The sequence below is a fragment of the Carassius carassius genome, chromosome 30 (genome assembly GCF_963082965.1).
Source record: "Carassius carassius chromosome 30, fCarCar2.1, whole genome shotgun sequence".
In the NCBI taxonomy this organism is placed as follows: Eukaryota; Metazoa; Chordata; class Actinopteri; order Cypriniformes; family Cyprinidae; genus Carassius; species Carassius carassius.
Window position 1 is genome coordinate 7,584,607 of NC_081784.1, and position 22,463 is coordinate 7,607,069.

Sequence of the window (22,463 nt, forward strand, 5' to 3'; positions counted from 1 at the left end):
AAATATTGCAGCGTGCAGATAATTGATGGTGAAATGTTTTTGTCTTGTCAGTGGCATGCTAGGTTAATAAATGCAGTAAAAAGTCTACTTTCGTCTCTGTTTTTCAGTTGATCAGATTCAGTTTAAGAAGCCGATGACGAAGGAGACTGAAGCAAGTGCTGAGATGGTGAGAGAAGCATTACATAGTCCAGCTAGTCAATACATAACTACTATTAAATGCACACTACAGAATAAACTTGCAGTTCATTGTTTGATAATCTTAAAACCAATATGCAATGACCCTGAATTGCATCTTTTTAAAAGAGAGTGTGTGTATATATGGTTCTTTCTTTGCAGGATGTGACGAAAGACAATGTTTTCTCATCCCCCTGGAGCCCGTTTACAGAGAGCCCCATCACTTCCAGGTAACCATTAAAAGATTTCTTTGTGACTGTGAATGATTTCATTCCCGCTACTGCCCCCCGCATGAAAACGCCACAAGCAGTCATTTCCGTTCTGTCTGCAACATTTTTCTGTTGTCCCCACAAGTCTATGCACTTCCTTCTCTCACATGAGATCTGCCTGCATTCCCTCCACTTTTACTGTTCTATGTTCTTTCTTTTCCCCGTTTTCCTTTACTTTTTTCCTTTTGTGCGCTCCTCCACTGAAGGAGTCTTCTGAAGAGCGTTGAGGAGGAGTTGTTTATACGGTAAAGAACTGGATTGTGTAGCTGTTATTTAACAGATCCATGGAGACTTCAACACAGGGTTTAAAATTAACTCTCACCTAGAGCCAAAAATGGCTTTTAGTACTAAATAATTGCTTTATAACTGGTAAAATGAAAAACACAATATCACGTTTGGTAAAAAATGTGATATTCATTCCATTCTTTTCTTTTAACTGTGAACTATTAAGTTAATGAATATTTTCTCTCTCTGTCCATTTCTCTCTCTCTGTCTCTGAAAGAGGGCATTTGGCTCCATTAGAAGATGCTTTTGAGGATGTTGATCTGTAAGTGTGGTACTCTTACACATTAAATATTATCTTAAAGACTTTATATTCTTCTTGGTCTTGCTCAGTTGGGGTTGTAAAGTATCATATTCTGTAAAATCAGCACTGAAAAAAGATGTGCTGAGAAAACTGCTAAATTAATTGCAAGCGAAGACCAATTAAGTCATTTGATTCCTTTTCTTTCTCCGTTTCATCTCCCCCCTTCTCAGTTCAACTCTTAAACAGGGCAGGCCTCCACCGCTTCCTCCTAAGGTAACTGTGAGTTTGTGTATAAGTGTACATCTCTATAATACATTTTTATCGATGTGTTTTTGAAATTCTTATTCTTCTCAGCCTTCTCAGCCTCGGTTGAGCAGTGAATCCGATGAGTTTGCTTTGAGCGATGGCTGTCAGACGGTGCGGAGGCTCCCGGGCTCTGATAACGGGCCTGTACCAGTGGCTCGTAGACAGAGCACACCTGAGAGAGGAAGAAACGCAGATCACTCCCACTCAGAATACATGTCTGTGAGCGTCAGCAGCCCAGGACTGCTCTCACACAACGCAGACCATGGTAATACACACACACACACACACACACACACACACACACACACTCTCATTCTCCAAATCATGTTTATACACCCGTACTGTCCATGTATCACTCTCATGGAGATGTCTTGGAGAGTATATTGAATAAGTAAATGATACTTATGATCAAAAGTCTCTTAAAAATACAATAAAAAACGTAATATTGTGAAATATTACAGTTTAAATAATGGATTGAAATATAATACACATACAATATAATATTTTTTTTTTACATTTTAAAATGTGACTTATTCCTGTGATGGCAAAAGCTTCATTTTCAGCATCATTACTCAGTCTTCAGTGTCATATGATCCTTCAGAAATAATTATATTATTCTGATGTGGTGCTAATATTGAACAATGTTTGACCACTGAATTTTAACCAGACTTGATCAGAATTGACACATTCCAGAGAGTCTTAATTAATTATCAAATTTGATCAAATTTCTCTCGTTGTAGAGGAAGATTCAGACGGAAGTTTAAATGGAGATGTTTCAAAATCACCTCCCAGTCGTCCACAGAGGAAAGAGAGAAACGATTTTCCTGTAAGTGTGTGTGGATATGTGTCTTGCTGAGACGAGTGTGATACAGGAAAAGAATGTTGATCTCTACTAATTTTTCTGTTCTATTTTTATAGAAATCTGCTATTAACGGCCTGCCGCCCACTCCCAAAGTCCTGGTGAGTGACATCACACATCACTTATGCTGATTAAATGCTAATAATATCTCACTATTCAATTTTAATTCTGTATTTTATAACTGTCATAAGCTCACATATTACCTCTCTGCGTGTCTGCAGATGGGAGCTTGTTTCTCAAAGGTTTTTGATGGTTGTCCTCTTAAAATTAACTGTGCCACTTCATGGATTCACCCGGATACTAAAGGTAAAGTGCCAATAACCGATAAATGTCTGTCTGATATAAAATTTTAGACTATTTTGTATAAGTAAATAAAATAAAAAATGTATAGCATTTTTTGGGGCTTCTCTATGTATAGTGTAAGTCTCAAATCCTTACCAAGGCTTTTAAAATCTCACTAAAATGTTAAAATAACTATTTTATGTTTTAATGTATTTTATTATGTAATTTATTCCTGTGATGCAAAGCTGAATTTTCACCATTATTACTCCAGTCTGCAGAGTCACGTGATCCTTCAGAAATCCTTCTAAAATGCTTATATGATGCTCCTATGCTGATTCTTAATATAATTCGTTTTGAAAGCAGTTTTGCTGCTTAGTATTGGAAAATGTGGATTCTATACATGAGCCTGTAAACACTACTACTTCTGTTTGTTTGTTTTTTTAGACCAGTATCTGATATTTGGCACTGAAGACGGTATCTACACTCTGAACCTGAATGAGCTACATGAAGCCACCATGGAGCAGGTACAGCCCAAACTCTGACCTTCCACCTTTACCCTTGACCTTTCATAGATAACAGGTCCATGAACTCATAACCTGCCGTTTTGATGTTTCAGTTGTTTCCACGGCGATGCACATGGCTGTACATAATCAATAATAATCTGATGTCATTATCAGGTGAGTGAGAGTGATGTGGGAGCGGCTCTTCTGTCTTTCTGTTTCTGAGATTCTCTGCAGTACCTGTATGATCCCTGTCTGTCTTTCTGTCCGTTTCCCCCTGCGTTCACGGCTGATTTCACTGCTTGCTGGCTCTTCTAATGCCTAAATCACCATAATCAGAAGGTAAAATGTTAAACCTCTGTCCTCTACAGCACACATGCACACAGCTAATATCACATCATATTTCTGGCCTCATTCTTAATCTGATTCTAATTTGATTCAACTTGCATAACTACACAGCTCAGCTTTTCTTTGTGCAGGGAGTAATGACTAGTCATTTCTGTGGGGCATCATTTTCCATTCTCAACAGCACAAATGATATGAATTGTCACATGTTGGAATTTCTTTGTGTAGTCATACCCTGTGTGATGTGTGTTATCTCTCGTTTAAAGGGAAGACGTTTCAGTTGTATTCCCATAATCTGATTGGGCTGTTTGAACAGCTCAGGAAACCTGGACTGGCCACGCAATTCCACACCCACAGATTCCCTGACAGGATACTGCCCAGGTACACACACACACACACACACACACCGTTTTTGCCATTTCACAGTATATTTGGCATGATTTTATCAGCAACATAAAGTTAAGAAACACTTTGAAAATTGTTGTTAGCCATTTCTAAAAAAAAAAGTGTCCTTACACTTGGAGCAAATCATTTAATAGTATAAAACATTGGTTTTAGTTGACCTAGTAGTTAAACCTTTTAGTATTATCTATGCACTATTATAGTATTTGTTTGTATTTTGAAGTAGTTTTTATTTTTATATTTTTAGTTTTAGTTTAATCAATTGTTATATACTCATTTTTATTATTTTTTATTATAGTTCTATTTTACTTTTATTTCAGTTTAACATAAATGGATTTATTTTTCCATTAGAATACAAGCTTTTCATCTTATATTTAAATTTATTTCAAATTTATTAGAATTTTTCTGATAGTTATATTTAATTATTTTAGTTAATAACAGTACTGTTGTGTGCTTCACAGGAGATTTGCTCTCACCACCAAGATCCCCGACACAAAGGGATGCCACAAGTGTTGCATCGGTAACGCTTTAAACACTTTTGTGCAAATACAAACACAGAAACTTGAAATGAGTTTGATCTGCTCACTTTCTCTCTTTCAGTGCGGAATCCGTACACAGGTTACAAGTATCTTTGCGGTGCTTTGCAGTCTGGGATTGTTTTGCTACAGTGGTACGAACCTATGCAGAGATTCATGCTTATAAAGGTTAGACATGCAGAAAACAATATTTGCAAATCAGAAGGGAAGTGGAATGAAATCCCAACTGAATAAAACATAATGGCACATTAGATGATGAAGCTTTTAAATCTTTCTCTCTCTCTCTCTCTCTCTCTCTCTCTCACAGCACTTTGATTTCCCATTGCCCAGTCCGCTGCGTGTGTTTGAGATGCTGGTGGTCCCTGAGCAGGAGTATCCTCTGGTGTGTGTGGCGGTCAGTCAGGGCACAGAGCCGGGACAGGTGGTTCGCTTCCAGACCATCAACCTCAATTCCTGCTCGTCCTGGTTCACTGAGATTGGTTCAGGTATGGCACTATCTCGCTCTCTTAAACACACACACTCACTTTATTCTGCTCTTTCATACTATCCTATACCATGCATTTCATTACTGTCAAATGGACCTAAAAGAGTTAGTGTGAATGTTTATCTTGGTGTAGGGGGTAACCAGGTCGATGCCATCCACGTGACGCAGCTAGAGAGAGACACTGTACTCGTGTGCCTGGACAGTGAGTGAAACAACATTTAGCATGCAAACTGATAATCATTATTTTACAAACATAAATACAAAAAAGATTTCTAATCTTCTCTTTTTTCATGTGTGTGTTTAGAGAACGTAAAAATAGTGAACTTGCAGGGAAAGCTAAAGTCTAATAAGAAACTGGCGTCTGAACTGAGCTTCGATTTCTGTGTCGACTCCGTAGGTGAGAGATTCACTTCTGCACTCGTACAGCTGTGATATGCTTGTGTTCTATTGTATAGTGTTTGATGGGTGTGTGTAACCTTATATATGTGTGTGTGTGTGTGTGTGTTTGTGTCAGTGTGTCTCCAGGACAGTGTTCTGGCCTTCTGGAAACACGGGATGCAAGGAAAGAATTTCAAATCAAATGAGGTAAACGCAGATTGTCAAAATTGCATTATTAGTATAGATTTATATATATTTATCTGTGGATGCATTCAAACCTGTGATGCTAGCACAAACACTGGTAAAACATCTTGTTTGTGCAGAGGTGGTATGTATTTGTATAATGTGTGTGAGATTTTGTTTCACATTCCTTGGCTTTGTAGCGTGTAACAATAAAAGGCCAAAGGTCTTCTGGAGGTGAATCACAGTGTTTATGAAATATGATAGTGAGTGTGTGTGTGAGACATAGATGACAGGGTGTGATGGATGAAAGCTCCAGCTGGCAGAGAGTAATTAATTAAATTATTCAGCTGTTTTTTCTCCTCTCTTGACTCCAATGAAAAGGAGTCAGCACCTACACCCCTCAAAAGAGTGTGTGTGTGTGTGTGTGTGTGTAGGGAGAACTTTACAGCCTGCCAGGTGGTGCACCCGCATTGCCAACCATTGTAATTTGAGAACACAACCCATGTGTGATGTTTTCATCTGAACAGATCTCAAGAAATGTAACATTACATAACATGCTCACCAATGGATCCTCTGCAGTGAATTGGTGCCGTCAGAATGAGAGTCCAAACAGCTGATAAAAACATCACAATAGTCCACTAGTAATACAAACAAATCCTACATTGACATTTTTAACTTCAACCGTCAACATACTAGAGCCCATAGAGTTCTTAATTCATAATAATGCTCCCTCTGATAAAAAAAAGCCCATCCCCTGTTGTTCTCTCTCATCAAAATCCGCTGCAGAGGATCCATTGGTGATCAAATTATGTAATGCTACATTTCTCCAGATCTGTCCTGATGAATAAACTCATCTATGCCTTGTATGGCCTAAGCCTCACAAATCAACTAGTTGTATAGTTTTGTAGTTACAGCTCCAGCAGCAATTCTATTTCATTTATTTTTTTGAGTTTTCAGATGTGGGGACAAATAAGAGCTTTTTTTATATGCATACTTGTACAAAAGTTTAATTAAATAATAGTTGTTTATCAAAGAATATTTTTTTTCCACTTGTCTGCAGGTGACACAGGAGATTTCGGATCCAAGCAGAGTGTTCAGACTCCTGGGATCAGACAGGTTAGAACTGGATCAAATCATTTCTGTCTCTCTTTCTTTCTTTCTTTTGTGTCCTGGAAACAATACTCTCTGCCTCCATGTCTTCCCAGAAACTCTGCATGTTAGCCTTCTTACTGGCGCACATGCAATGGACCAAAATAGAGACATGAGGAGGAAAAAAAGCTAACAGGGAAAAAACATAGTGTCTCAACTGGTTTTGTTTCTGTAGTGAGGGAAGCCCTGGGTTGGGTTTATGGGGGGACCTGAGCTTTATATGATTTACGGGGTTAAATTAGGTCTATCAGATTAACACCAAAGCTAAAAGATGAGGGTTTTGTTCTGCTGGCTCAGACTGTTTCCTGCCAACACAAAAACGTATTTGTGTCACCATACATTGATGCCACATACACAATGGCCCTGCACCACCCTAAGACCCTCTTTAGGACATACTGTCTCTTTTTCACTCTCCCTCTGAGATCTCCATATTTTATTTACACTGGCAGTGCCAGGCTTGTGTCTTAGTGCTGTAAGTTCATCTGTCGCCTGCTGTTGGGACACGACCAGCCTCCCGTTTGCACTCACACAACCCCTATATATTTGCATAATCATGGCTTTCCTTCCACCCGTTTACACTTTTACACTCATCTCCACATGGTGATTCTGATAATAGTATTTGTGTGTTAATATTTGTTGGCATCTGTGCCTTCTAGGGTTGTTGTTTTGGAGAGCCGGCCTACAGATAACCCTACTGCTCTCAGTAACCTCTACATCCTGGCTGGACATGAGAACAGTTATTAGCTCCGCCTCCTTCAGCCGTTCAGGCAAGCTGAACCTGGAGCCATTGCAGTACACATGATGCATTACTTTCGGAATGGCACCAACGCTGGACAACCACAGCTGAGCTGCTGAGCACACTGTGTTTAGTGCTAAATCTCAGTGCCGCTTTATGCCAAAAGCTGCCCACCGCCAGAGACCCCCAGACTTCTTGCCACTTCAGGCATTCAGAATCAAACATCATGCAGTCCTACAGCAGCCAATCCGATTTTTGCAAATCAAGCAAGCAATCGACAGAAATTGCAAGCAATAGTGCTCTGTGTTAAATACTTATTTTTTAAAACCCTATTAAATGTAATCATTCTAAACATTAAACCAACATTAAAGCTGTTAAGATATAACATTGAGCAAAATGCATTGCTGCTCAAAAAGTGCCATATGAGGGAACGGTTTTATTAAACATAACTAACTTTCTGATGTTTTGTATTAATGTGGATTTAAAATGTTTGGTTTTTATGCCAGCCAAATGGGAGAGTTTTGGGAGAATTAGTGAGTGTTATTTATTCAGCGGAGTCATGCGAGTACAGCATCTCATGTTACTGAGTGAATATTTTTCTGCTGCAGGTCATTTTCTCCTTGTTTGTTGTAGCTTTTATTTTCTCCGGCTGAGTAAAATTTTTAAATTTCAGTTATCTCTTTTTAAAAGTAACTTTAATTCAATAGTTGCACCATGTAAGCACTTTTGTACATGTTCTTTTTTTGTATTTAAAAATGACTAAAAATGGAAGATTTACTGTGAGGTTACTGTGATATCTCAAGTGTTTCCGTTGCTTTAGGTTTAATGTATGCAGCATTTGTAATAAAAAGGCAATTGTTAATATTTTGGGATGTTTATGAAATTTATTTCAGAACTATTTTTAAAAAATACACTGAATTATAATGAAAATCACATACATATACCAAATATTGGAGTGGGGTTGTATTTTTGTTGTAGTTGTACTAATTAGTACAAATACACTATAAACAAGTTTGTGGTGTGCTTTGACCAAGGGACGGGATTATTTGTTCTTACACCTTATTTAATAAGAAATAACATTATCTTGCGGATTTATGTGTGAGCAAGAGTGATTAAGAGAAACTCATGAGCGTGCACAAATCACCTCAAGCTCGCCCGTTAAAATGCACGTGTTTTGACCCTTTTGGTCTTCCATATATAAATATATATATGTGTGTGTGTGTACAGGTGGAAAAAACTGCGAGACATTTTATTTGTGTCATCGGATGCAGAGATTTACAGTACCAGCCCAATGCTCTCGTTTCGGAAATGGTTGATCTGAGATAGCGCGGATTGTTTAGCGCTTTCAGCGTGCTGCTGGTATGCAGGATTGAAGCGCGCGCAGAGTGGAGGTGGAGTCTCGACTGGCCGCTTGTAAACTGTTTTCATCTCCATGCGAACTCGAACACATTCAAGCGGTGCGCGTACACGCGGCTGTATCTGTCCGTCTGTCATTTGGATGAGACATCGGAAGGTAAGCTGGATACCTAACTTCATGCTCTCTATATATTATTAGATAATATAAGAGGTAACGTTATGCATATTGTATGTTTTTGTTTTATAGTTTTCTTGGTATTGATGTAAACTGGACAGTTTAGTTCACTATAGCAGACTTGACTAGAACGGAACTTTACCACAATCACGTTACATAACAGTAATGTCTTTCAGCACAAGGAAGACCTCAAAATACAAATTAATTAAGAAATAAAGTTCAGTGACCTGCTGATATTACGTAAATAAAAATAATGTGATTCCCTAGTGGACTCAAAACTGAACTTTAACTGGCCCAAAACGATTTCTAAATGTTAGCCGTATCACAGAGCCCGGCACGTCACCTGTAGGAGAAAAAAAATACAATCCGTCCCCTCAGTTTATAAACCGTACTCACGAATTCTTAAACTGTTCCCTCGGTTTAACAAATCGTGCTCGCACGAATTAATAAACCGTACCCACGAATTTACAAACCGTGCGCTCAGATGTTGTAAACCGTACCCTCGGTTTTTGAATCCATACCCACGAAATCATAATCCGTGCGCACGCTTTCGCAATCCGTTGCCACGAATTTGTAATCTCACGAATTTGTGGCTCCGCCCACACCGGCAGATTAATTTCTGTTTATTAAACATTATTTTTCATATTATCCTATGAGACCATTATAAGCTTTTTAGAATTTATTTTACAAGACCGCCGCCTGTGTTTTATAGCCTAAAATAAACTCTAAAAAGAAGAAAAAAAAGGTAAAAAGCAATACAAAACAAATGTGCCTATGATGTTGTCATTCCTTTTCTAACTGAATGTAAAGTTATAATAGGCCTAATTATTTAATAATAACATTAACAGTGAAGCGTGCATCTAACTCTGGGGGAAGCTTAGTGTAATAAAATCACCAAAACAAGTCTTAATGTTAAGAAAGAAGAGTACACAAACATTTCCAAAACTGTAAAAGGTTACTTTTGTATAAGCATTCATGGATTGTTTTATGACAAACATTTTTAGTGTCTTAAGTGCACTCATTTATTTAGCCTATAAATTAAAATAATAACAATAAAAATAACTATTCTTTTTATCATTATTATTATATATTATTATACAAAATCTTATATTATTAAAAATCTGAGCGCACGGATTGGAAATTTGTGGGTACGGTTTATCCGTGTGGGCACGATTTGTTAAACCGAGGGAACAGTTTAAGAATTTGTGAGCAGATGTTGAAGAGGCTATAGATTCGTGAAGTATATATATTTAGGTGTGTATACAATATATATCTTTTTTAGTTATGTGTGTGTGTATATATCTATATCTATATATATCTATATATATATATATGCAGTACAGACCAAAAGTTTGGAAACATTACTATTTTTTATGTTTTTGAAAGAAGTTTCTTCTGCTCATCAAGCCTGCATTTATTTGATCAAAAATACAGAAAAAAATGTAATATTGTGATATATTATTACAATTTAAAATAATTGTTTTTAAATTTATTATACTTTAAATTATCGTTTATTTCTGTGATGCAAAGCTGAATTTTTAGGATCATTATCACATGATCCTTTAGAAATCATTCTAATATGAAGATTCATTATCAAAGTTGGAAACAGTTCTGCTGCTTAATATTTTTTCAGAACATGTGGTACTTTTTTAGGATACTTTGATGAATAAAGAGTAAAAAAAAAAAGAAGCTATGTTTTTAAAATATAAATATTTTGTAATAACAATATACACTACTTGTCAGTAATTTGGGGTCAGTAATTTTTTTTTCTTTCTTTTTTTTAAATAAAATCAATACTTTTACTCAGCAAGGATGTGTTAAATTGATAAAAAGTGATAGTAAAGAAAATATATTATTAGAATATATATTATTAGAATTTTTTTTTATTTTGAATAAATGCAGTTCTTTTTAACCTTTTATTCATCAAATATATTAAACAGCAGAACTGTTTCCAACACTCATAATAAATCAGAATATTAGATTGATTTCTAAATGATCATGTGATACACTGGATGTTACATGTGACACTGAAGGCTGGAGTAATGATGCTGAAAATTCAGCTTTGCATCACAGGAATAAATTATTTTTTTTAAAGTATATTCAAATAGAAAACTATTATTTTAAGTTGTAATAATATTTCACAATATTACTGTTTTTTTCTGTATTTTTGATCAAATAAATGCAGGCTTGATGAGCAGAAGAAACTTCTTTCAAAAACATAAAAAATAGTAATGTTTCCAAACTTTTGGTCTGTACTGTATATATAAATATATATATATATATATATATATATATATTAAAAGACTGCCAGGGTTATAGTGGAGGGGGAGGGATTTGAATAAGGTATGCTTGTATTGAAATGTATGTTATGTTATATTTGTTTGTTAAATGTGCTGTAAGATTCAATAAATATATGATACAAAAAAAAAAGAATTTGTGAGCACGGTTTATAAACTGAGGGGACCTTTTTTTTTAAAGGGGAAAGGGGCCCAGAAAAATATACAGTAAGAATTTTTGGTAACACTTTATTTTACAGTGTCCTTGTTATATGTATTATATACACTTTTTTGTGTAATTACATCTAACTGGGTTGAAATAAAATATAAACATTTTATCTCCAGTCCTGTATGGCTTTTTTTCAACATTTAGATCAACATCAAAGTGAAGCAGGCTCTCAAGTGTGTTCTGCTGGTGTCACAGAGATGGAGAAGTATGAGAAGATCAGTAAGATCGGGGAAGGCTCATACGGCGTGGTGTTCAAGTGCAGGAATAAATAAACCGGGCAGATCATTGCCATCAAGAAGTTTGTGGAGTCTGAGGATGATCCCATCATCAGGAAAATAGCGTATGAAATCCGCATGCTGAAGGTAAATATTCAGTCTGAAACTCCTGGAATAATCCCAGTTTAAACCAGCATAAAATGGTTTGTTGGTCTGAAATGGTTTAAAGTATTTCCCATCCTGGACAAGATGATTTTGTTGGATGGCAAGGTATGCCCAGATCCCCTTTAAAACCAGACAGTAAGACCAGCCAAGCAGTCTTTTTGATTCTTGTCTTGTTACTATCGTCGTTTGTAGACTTGAAGAATAGTATTAGTAGTATTTTGGTTTTATTAGTGGGACAGGATGTTTTAATAATCAGTGTCTGGAGCTCTTGTGTGATTTGCAAACTCTTTCCTTTGAGCTGAGAGCAAAGCAGTGGCCCTTTGAAGATCTGATATATCAGCCAACACAGGCTTACCAATTAATAAAGTTATGCATGAAAGGATGGATGAATATTCTTGTTGTTCCCTTCTCTTCCCTTGAGGGCTTTTTTTTTTTTACAAGAAGTTACTGTACAACAGACTTTAATCCATTTATTTGATTTATTTAGTGATTTATTATTTTGTCTCTAAAGGGAGCTTATTCTGAACTCTTGCAGTTCAAGATTTATTTTGGTTTATTTCAGTTTATGAGTAATTTTAGCACTTCAATTTATTTCAGTCCAATAAACTTTTTCCATTTAATATATTTTATTTTATTTCAGCTTCTTTTTTTATACTTATCAGAAATTAAGTTTTTGTTTTAGTTCACAATATCAACACTGAAATGGGGTGTGTTTGTCATTGTGTGTTATGAAACATTTGATAAGACTGAAAGCTGCTCATCTTTTTTTACATATTTGTGTAAATGCTTGAATGCCACATTTCAAAGTTTTAGGATTTTGATGATGCAAAATGAATAAGAAATATTTTGCAGTATTCTGATTCAGATTCTGCAGTATTTTGCTCACTATAAAAGTAAGAACATTTCTGACATTGGCTATGTGAAGTCCTCTGAACAGATGATCAGATTGTTCTTCCATTCATTAAAGCACAAATTGCTCTTTAAAACCTAGGTTTTACCCAAATTTGTAGCGTTCATCTTTAAAGCAAAAAGGGGACTTAACCAAATACTAACATCCTCTGAAAAACTAGATTCAATTAGAATCAGATAAGAAGCATTTTCTCTAGTGTTCTTAGACTTTTTTTGGATATGTTTTCCACTCATAAAAATCTTGATTCATTCATTACATTATGTGTGTGTTTAGCAACTGAAACATCCAAACCTGGTGAATCTGACTGAGGTGTTCAGAAGAAAGAGAAAACTGCACCTGGTGTTTGAGTACTGTGACCACACCGTCCTAAATGAGCTGGAAAGTTACCCAAGAGGGTGAGAACACACACACCTATAAAACAGCTCTGTGTTTCTTGCACTAACACACATATCTTGTTTTTGTTGCTATGATGCCCAGCATGTCTTTAGTGGAATATTTACAGCAGGATGCATTTGTCCTCTGTGGTGCACTTAACAACATTTAACAGCATTTAACTCTTTATGTGTTGTCCTCTTGATTTACAAGTCAAGAATCAACAAATCTCACACAATAGAGCACTCATACATGCAAATACACACTATATCTTCAGAACCTATAGGGCTAGTGTGTAGTTCAGTAGGAGGGTTGAGATAGACAGAAGGAATGGAGAAGAATGAATGGTTAAAGTGAGGTTTGAGTTCAACTGCATTGTAATGCTTTTTGTGTGTATGTTCATTTAGTGTTCCAGAGCACATGGTTAAAAGCATCATCTGGCAAACACTTCAGGCTGTGAACTTCTGCCACAAACAAAACGTAAGAATTTCAAACTTGCTGCTGCTGTCTCACACTCTATTGCCTTCTAATCAGTGTTATTTTCAGATTTAATACCTTAGCCCAGATTAAAGAGTAAAAATGTACCCCCTTTATAAAATTCAAAGGCAGCTGCTTTTATACTTTTATGCTTTTATATAATTTTTTGTGTGAAATTGACTTATATTATAAAGAATAGTGTTATTTTACCACTGAGGTACTTTTACTTTTTTCCCTACTTTTGCTATTTTTAAATAGTTTTTATTATTTGTCTGTATAGTTTTTATTATTTTTTATTTCAGTTTTATGTTATTTTAGTACATCAAGTTAAACTAAATTAAAACAAGCAACAACAACAACAACAACAACAAAAAAATCTATTGTAAATAGATGTTGGCCTGGCAACTTTAAATGTATCTTTTTTTTATTACTATTGAATAATATTAAATGATTATATTTAAATTAATCATAAATTATTTAAAAAAATGTTCACTATAATAACCCTGATGCATTTTTTTGCATCTAGATATTTTTTTCAGTATGGATTTGAAAACATTTCCAGTATGGCTTTTTAAAAATCTGAATTCTGAGTTGCTGAAAGCATTATCAAGTTAGCCAAATTATTTAATAAATGAAGGGTTTGGGGATGTGCAGAAATCTGTGGATCTTTCTGTGTGGGCATTTCTTACCCCATTGTGGACATGTTTTTTATGCCTTTATGACTGGTGCTAGTAATTGAGCCACTTACTTGCACAAGATGCCAAATTTGAGAGATGTGATGCACAAATATGTGAATTGTTTTGTGTGTGTGTTAAAAATAATAGATGTAAAGTTTTTGGTTGTTTTCAGACTAAATCATTAAAGATCTTTCTGCAACAAATATTTGATTCTATAGCTTCTTTATAAAAATGAAACAACAACTGTTTTTATGTATGTATTTTATGTAATGTATTGATAATGGCAATATAATAAAACTCCATGTTGTTTGATCAAAGCTAATTCGGTGTTGTTGACCGAGCAGAGCAGCGCTCTGCATCTGACCCTGGGATGCTCAGTTACTTGGATACTGTTGCCACAGCAAGTCATGGACATCAGCCAGAAGGGATGTCTGGCCGGGTCATGAGGCTGAGTGTTGTGGTTTACCAAATGTGCTCTAAGAAGCGCTGTGATTGGCTAATCGAGATCCAATTCTATGGTGAGTCTGGGAACTGCAGTCTGGAGTCTTTCCACAGTCTGATTTTTATCTTTTACACCAGGCAGATCACTGAGAAGCAGCCAGTCCAGGTTCCTAATACACGCACACAGTCAGAGGTAACACTTATGTCAGTAGCAGAAGCCACTAATTTTACTCTTTTGGCAGCACTGGTCTCTATGATCAACTTAAAGGAACAGTTCACCCAAAAATGACAATATACTGAGAATTTACTCACTCTCAGGTCATCTAATATGTAGATGAGTTTTTTTACTTCCTTGGAACAGATTTTGAGAATTTTAGCATTCAATTATTTGCTTACCATTGGATCCTCTGCAGTGAAAATTTGCTGAAAATCTGCCCTCAGGTCATCCAAGATGTAGATGAGTTTGTTTCTTCATCTGAACAGATCTAAAAAAAAATGTAGCTTTACATAACTTGCTCACCAATGGATCCCCTGCAGTAAACTGGTGCTGTCAGAATGGGAGTCCAAACAGCTGATAAAAACATCATAATACATGCAGCTTTTTGCTTCACAAGACTTATTTATGGACAAATTAATTGCTGGACTGGAGTTGCTAGGATTACTTATGAATCAATGATGTTTTTATCAGTTTGGACTCTCATTCTGACAGCGCCTATTTACTGCAGGGGATCCATTGGTGAGCAAGTGATGTAATGCTACAGTTCTTATAAATTGTTCCAAAAAATGGCCTGAGAATGAGAACATTTTAAGCAAATTTTCATTTTTGGATGAACAACCCCTTTAACTGCTTTACACTGCTTCTGGGAAACACAACCCTTGCTGAATAATTCTCCATTAGTTGGGTCATTTGAGATTATCAACATCACCCAATTACTATTACATGCCCATATGGAATACAAACAGTTATGGGCAATACTGAGAGCCAAACTGAAATTGAAGATGCTGTTGTCATACCTGAGGTGATGAAGAGCAATGATTCCTTCATCTGTCACATTGCCACAGGAAACTACCGTCATGTTTTCAAACTGTCCTGCAGCGTCTTTATTTGACTCAAATGCTCCAGACAGGCATCTTCTATATAAATACACTTACTAAACCTGATTTCCTCTACATGCTTCGAGACCCTCTAAACACAAAAACAAATGCGTGTTAGTACCAACAATTCTAGATGCCTTTGGTAAATATTAATTAATAAATATATAGTCCAATAGGTCAGCAACCATTTTTACTTTTTCAATTCTTAAAAAAAAAAACGTACATTTTATTTATTTTTTAAAACAAATAAATATGTTGTATGTATAATTTATTTATATATAATTAATACATTCAAAAGTTTGAGGTCTTTTTTTAAAGAAATACATTTTTAAGTAAAGATAAATGCCTTAAATTGATCTGTTGTGCCAATTAATATTTTTCTGGTAACTGTGTTTTTTAGGATTCTTTGAGGAATAGAAAGTTCAAAAGAACTGTATTTGTATAAAACGAATGTAACATTATTAATGTCTTTGATGTCACTTTCAATCAGTTACCTTACATAGCAGAATTTCATATACATTAAACTGTATAAATAAATATTAAATTACAATAATTTAAGCGTCAGTGTCATTGTGTTTTACTAAATATTTCGACTTATTATCATTTCTGTCTTCTGCATCCACAGAAATCCAAAAATAAACCACAAATGCAAGGTTGCCATCTTCTGATAATCATTTGGTCAGCATTATAACTAGATGAAATGGTCAAAGTTTGCTGGTGCTTTCAAATTAAGTGTAAAAATGTAAAATGTAGTGTACTGTATAGTAAAACTGGATGTGTGAAAGACAGGACTGCACTGTATCTGTCTGTGTAAAACACCCCTCAGCTTTACATCACTTTTTCCCACAAATGAACCTTGCATCCTCACCTGTGACACACAGACAGTGTCTCATCCTCCTGTGACATACACACACACACATACACACACACACACATGGTGTATCAGTGTCTCACCACATCTCTCACACACAAGCGTCTTCACAAACTTTCCCTCTCTGGGGTCTAATTTAATAAATAATGTAATGCATGAGTGTTTTGCTGAAGCAAACGGAGTAAGAGATCTTCGAGTTGAAGCAGGTTATTGACCTTCTCCATTCACTGATTATTTCATTAAATTTGCAAAATTACAAAAGTAATGTCACAATGCTTAAGGTTCAAAGATAATTCTGCTACATAAAGGTAACTGGGTCAGAGCAATGAGAATGGTGTTTATGCGTTTAATGAATCACATACCCAGATTATCAAAACCACGATACATGATGCAGGACTCTGTGGCATCAATAGCTTCTATCTAGTACCGTCCCAACGGCCCAGTCGGGAGTCCATTGTAGTCGTGCTGCCAGCGGTCGAAACCACAGAACCGAACTTTTGCACCACACCTCAGGAGCCACTCGGCAGCAGCTCGATCAGGGCCCACCTCTTTAATATGTTCATAATTAACTCTATATTGATCAAAGAACACAACATTTATGTTTCACTACATCTGGAAAACCATTCATAAGTTTTTATTTTTGCGTTATTTATTTTTTTAAAGAAGTTTCTTATTCTCACAGAGGATGCATTCATTTCATCAAAAATACAAGCAAAACAGTAATATTACAGAAAATTATTAAAGTTTAAGATAAACTATTTTTTATGAATGTCTTTACTGTCATTTTTGATCAATTTGCTTAATACTAGTATTTTTGTTTTTCAAATAAAATATCAAAAAACTTTTGAATGGCACTGTAGATCTTATCGGTAACTGCACTAAATGTATTTTTAAATATTATAGCAGCCAGTAGCAACACATCTGTATTTTTGGCATCGGTATTTGATGAATGAAAAACTTTGAAAAAAATTTGTTGACCGCTATTCACTTTTTGTACAGCAATGTTCTTCATGGAACACTTCAGGACTGTTCAAGTGAACTGCAGAAACTAAAAATAAACAATGGCCAGTAAAAGCACATTAAACATACACTAGATGCTATTATTTTCAAGATCAGACTCTAAATAAGAGCTGTTGTTGTGAATCAGCGGACTTATTTTAGTCTCTGTAGGGATTCCTCACTGGAACAGACTAATCACTATAACATTAGTCCCTTTATATTTATGGCTCTAACATTTTTGTTGGCCTCATGTGCTTTACAGTCTACTGTGGATTTGGAAAATAAATAAATTATGACATTAGAATAATATAAAACTAAACCCTCTGGGCTTCTTCGCCCGAAAACGGGCGAAAACTTGAACGTTTTGAAATGTTTAATTTTTTTGCTTCATCGGATGGGGATGAAACTTGGTGACTTTTGTTGTATTACCTATATGAACACACAAAAAAATCAAGGAGATGATTCTGATATGTTAAAGGGTCGTAAAAAAAAAAGTCACACTTAGCTTCCTCCTGCCCGAAAACGGGCGACATAGGAAATGAATGGGAAATACGAAAAAATAGGAAAACTCAGAGAAACTTTTGGTGGTACAAGCTACAGATCAGCAACTGTGCTGAAAAAAAGTGTACAGCAATGAAGGGGTGACACTCTAGAACATCAAGAGTGCAAATAAGATCCCCCCCACACACACACACACACACCCACGCACACAAACACACACACACACACATACACAGATAAACTGGCGACTGCAACAGCAAATTTGTAGAATATTCCACATAAAAATCAATAAATGAAAAAAAAAACTTGCTCAAATGCACACACACACACACACACACACAGAGAGAGAGAGAGAGAGAGAGAGAGAGAGAGAAAGAAAGAGAGAGACTGGTAAGACTGCAACAGCAAATTTTGAGAATATGCAAAAATAAATAAATAAAAAATACAAAAAGAGACTCGCTCAAATGCAACACACACACACACACACACACACATTCACTCACACATACACACACACACACACACACACACACATTGTGTTCCCTTTCTAACCAAATGCTATAGTTTGATTGTAATCATAATGCAAAACCTGATACTTATCTAAACATTTTTGTTAAGAAAATAAAGTAATCATCTTTTAGAATATCTAAATGTATATCTAAATAAAAAAAAACGAATAAGATAGAGAAATCATGTCTAAAACAACAAAAGGAATCAAAAAGCCTTTCTATATAGGATATATAGGAAGCTATAGACAGCCTACAGGCTGGTACAGGACATTACACAAAAGTGGCTATTTTTTAAAGCCACTAGATGAAGTTCTTCTCCTGGAACATTTTTTTTTTAGGCTGGCACTCTATTTTGATGTGAAATGCTGCATTTATTGAATTTTTTTTTTAAATAAATATAAAATAAAAAATGATATATTAATTCTAATGGAAAAAATAGCTCATAAAAATTATATAATTAATGCAAAGTATCATAAAAAAATCTAAAAATTCTAAATAATAATCAGAAAAAATTATAGAACAAAAATATATTTGATTGGTTATCCTGGGAAAAAGTAAAGTACAATTTTAAGGCTTCGCCCGTTTTCGGGCGGGAGGAAGCTAAGTGTGACCCATTTACGAAGAAGCCCAGAGGGTTAAACTAGTTAAATAACTGTTGTTTTGAAAATTATCCAAAACTTACTTGTTGAAAACAGCATTGATCCACCCCCCAGAACTCACGACTGCCCCCTGACGGCTGCTTATGTGCGGATAAAATCCTCCGCGTTGACCAGAGGCCTGGGGCTCGTTCTTCGTACGTTGCTTATTACATCCGAGATCAAATGACACATCCAAGATGATTTCATCGTGCTAATCATAATCCGGCTAATTGAGTTCTTCGAACACACCTGTTGTTTATGATTAGTATCGCTGGATTGAGTTATCTGAGATAACTGTGCGTTCACGCGCTGGCTTAAAAGGGGATATGTATCGATAGTAGAAACATTGATCAGAAACGCTGCTATTGGCTGCTCAGCGTGGCCAAAGAGCGCGCACAGTTTTTCTCCTTAGCAGAGCAAGATAGTCGAAGTTTATTCGGAATTTTAATGTTTAATCAAAACGCCAGGGAACACCTCAAAGTCTGCAAAAGCCAGGAGAGAGGGCTGGCAAAAAAGTAGCAGACAATTTAAATCCGTTAGAAGTGGCCATGTTATATGTTTTTTTTTATCACTTATTAGCCTATATTTTTGTATTTTAATAATTGCATAATTATTTTGTTCATTGTAATGTCAGAGTCACCACACTAGAACATGGGAACAAATAAAAGTGAAGTACAAAATATTCTACATGGTATTTTTTTGTTATATTATAGTCTCTTCTCTTCTATAAAAGGCACTGTTAAATAAATGGTTGTCTGTTTATAATAGCAATTAAATACTGCATTAAATTAAGGCTGTATAGTCATTTCAACTGTTAAATCATGAGTAATGATGAATTGCTTTGACTTGTGAAAGTGAAAACTGATAAACTTATGTTAATGTAAAACTATTTATTGAAGAAGAGTTCAAAAAGAGTTATTGATCACATTTTTCCCAAGTGTAGTTCATCGTAATGACATTGTGTTTTCCTCTTTTGTGCACTTTTACATAATACACCAACACTTGTTAACTTAAGTGGACATTTTCTAACTTTCCAAAGGAAAGAAAGTATAAGACTTTGAAATGTCTATTTGTTTCCATTGCACTGGACAGTGAATAAACCCTCTCAGATAACTGTCATATGGAGGAACTAGCCTACCTGCAAGTGCATAATAACTTTACTTAATTTATACTTGTATGCTTTATGGCTGCAGTATAAGTTGCAGGATTCCACATCTACAGAAAGGCCTACAGAATAGTCTGCACAGACAGTGGAGACATAGACCTACAGGTGGGCAGTGTATAGCCAACTTTTCCTTTTTATTTTTTGCAAGAGGCATGTGTCTAATATCTCTTATTGCAGGCACTTGACCACTGACTTTTCTTTACAAAGAACAATTGAAATAAAACTCAAGGAACTAAGCATATTTGTCTTTTATTAAACTTTTAATGAAAAGTGTTTTTTTGGCAATGTTGTGTAATATGGCACATGCAACAATGTCACAGGCCCTGTCAGGTGTGCAACCCTCAGACTTTTCAGACACTGAAATCTTCCCTTTAGATAGCCAAAGTTAATCTCATTGTGTGCCCTTGTCCTGGAGCTGCAACTGGTTTGGGTCAGGGAATGGGGTCATAAAACACCTGTCTGCAGGCAGGAACATGTCATAATCACCTATGAAATAATGCAGTTCTGTTAGGATCAGCATAAGTGTAATATAGCTTGATATTTAATTGTGGAACTTTCCTTACCACTTTTCAAATAATGTGCATAAATGTGAATCTCTGCAAATTCTTAAGTCATGCACAGATCCTGGCCATTTGCTTTCACATTTGTGATATGGAAGATTTGTCAACTGCCTTTTTTTATTTGATATATTATTATTAATCTGGAATATTAAGAATCACAATAGTAATTGGGCTGCACATTTACATTGTGAACCCCCTTTCTGTTCACATAATCCCCTTCATTGAGGCCTTGATGGCAGTCTATGGTCTAGCATAAGCCTGAGTGACATATACTGTAATCAGCATGGCCATGATTGCATGATCTTCATTAAAAAAATATTTAAATAGTCTACAACTAGTTTACAACTTTGGGTCTAAAGTGGCTTGGAAATGTCACAAAAAAAACTAAAACTGTTTTTTAAACCTAAAAGCACCAGGCAAACTCCGAATGGCACTACAGACAGCACTTTCCATCAAGTTCTCCGCATTTCCAATAGTAGGCTATAAAGGAAAGAGCCACTCGCAGTTTGTTCTGTAGTTAAAGCCCGACTCCGACAAGTCGAAAATAAATGTGCCTTTCCAACAAATTAATAATTTAAACGACAATCTCAAGAGTCACGAAAAAAAAAAAATTATATATATATATATATATGAAATGAAATAAGCCTGCTCGCAAGCAGGTTTAAGATTGCGCACCTGTTGCTATGACAGCAAGTCCGGGATGAGCTTCGAAGAACCAAACAATCCAAGATCATACCAAATCGTCAACAATCAAATCCAGCTAACTGAGTTAGCGACGTACGAAGAACGAGCCCCTGTTGCACAAAAGTAGAATTAAGACATCCGGGATAAATGACTCAGCTGAGCTCAATGAAGCCAAAACATGTGCGTCCAGGCTTAATTGGTTGCACAAAGACCAAGCCAGGATGAGCAGACACGGATTCATTAAGCCAGGTGAAACCAATCCTGGATAGGTGCGCGCTCACGGCTCACTCAAATAGACCCCGCCACAGATCACAAATTAACTGATTTACCATGGCAACTAGAGCCGCGTACTTTTCCCCGTCGGAAGCACAAATCCTCATGGAGGCATACGAGGAGGTAAAAGATATAATTAAGAAGAAAGGCAACACCGCCATAGTGATAAAGCAAAGAGAAAAAGCGTGGCAAAGTATTGCAGACCGCCTGAATGCGTAACCCCCAATTTCCACCAGATGCGTAACGGCTGCGTTACGGCGGCGGAGTCAGTAGGTTTCCATTAAAGTCAATGAGTGTATTTCCACTGAATGCGTTACAGCTGCGTTCCGACTCCGGCGATCCGCAGCCCTCCGGACCAGATACGCAGAGACAGGCTTGTTGAAGTTTTAACCCCCTTGACACGATGGATGAAGAAATGAAAAGAGAAAAGAAAAGAGTTCTATCCTATACTCCCTCGGATGGAAAACTGTTCCTGGTTTGGTAGTTCTGTTTATAGAAGCTACATATCGCGCGATCACACCAGAATTCGCGAGATTACATGGGGCATCGTGACGTCAGCTGTCAGTCATGACCGCAGCCATTACGCAACAAATACGGACCTGGTGGGTATTGACGGACGACGGAACACGGAGCTGTCACGCAGCGGAGCCGTTACGCATCTGGTGGAAATTGGGGGTAAGTAGTGCACAATTACACACTCACCGCTCCGCTGAAACATCACAATTACAATTCAAATATTTAATTCA

At 36.1% G+C, this 22,463-nt stretch overlaps 1 protein-coding gene and 2 pseudogenes across 4 annotated transcripts in view; 2 read left to right on the forward strand and 1 right to left on the reverse strand.

Annotated features, from left to right (window-relative positions):
* The window catches only part of LOC132110502 (mitogen-activated protein kinase kinase kinase kinase 5-like), a 35,998-nt gene extending 28,002 nt beyond the window's left edge, over positions 1-7,996 (forward strand). For 2 of the 4 annotated variants that reach the window (XM_059517159.1, XM_059517161.1), the window contains exons 15-33: positions 108-166; positions 337-404; positions 946-990; positions 1,200-1,242; positions 1,324-1,540; positions 2,016-2,101; positions 2,194-2,235; positions 2,356-2,440; positions 2,861-2,940; positions 3,033-3,093; positions 3,525-3,642; positions 4,125-4,183; positions 4,264-4,367; positions 4,507-4,684; positions 4,817-4,885; positions 4,988-5,080; positions 5,198-5,268; positions 6,305-6,360; positions 7,050-7,996. In XM_059517159.1, the coding sequence (XP_059373142.1) occupies positions 108-166; positions 337-404; positions 946-990; positions 1,200-1,242; positions 1,324-1,540; positions 2,016-2,101; positions 2,194-2,235; positions 2,356-2,440; positions 2,861-2,940; positions 3,033-3,093; positions 3,525-3,642; positions 4,125-4,183; positions 4,264-4,367; positions 4,507-4,684; positions 4,817-4,885; positions 4,988-5,080; positions 5,198-5,268; positions 6,305-6,360; positions 7,050-7,137 (1,622 nt within the window). In that variant the 3' untranslated portion in view covers positions 7,138-7,996. The remainder of the gene's footprint in view (positions 1-107; positions 167-336; positions 405-945; positions 991-1,199; positions 1,243-1,323; positions 1,541-2,015; positions 2,102-2,193; positions 2,236-2,355; positions 2,441-2,860; positions 2,941-3,032; positions 3,094-3,524; positions 3,643-4,124; positions 4,184-4,263; positions 4,368-4,506; positions 4,685-4,816; positions 4,886-4,987; positions 5,081-5,197; positions 5,269-6,304; positions 6,361-7,049) is intronic. The other 2 variants (XM_059517160.1, XM_059517162.1) reach the window with 2 other exon arrangements.
* A 3,366-nt stretch (positions 7,997-11,362) lies between these two features.
* LOC132110292 (cyclin-dependent kinase-like 1) lies at positions 11,363-14,427 on the forward strand (annotated as a pseudogene).
* Positions 14,428-14,477: 50 nt separating this feature from the next.
* Positions 14,478-20,680, reverse strand: LOC132110293 (ATP synthase subunit s, mitochondrial-like; annotated as a pseudogene).
* Between the last annotated feature and the right edge of the window lie 1,783 nt (positions 20,681-22,463).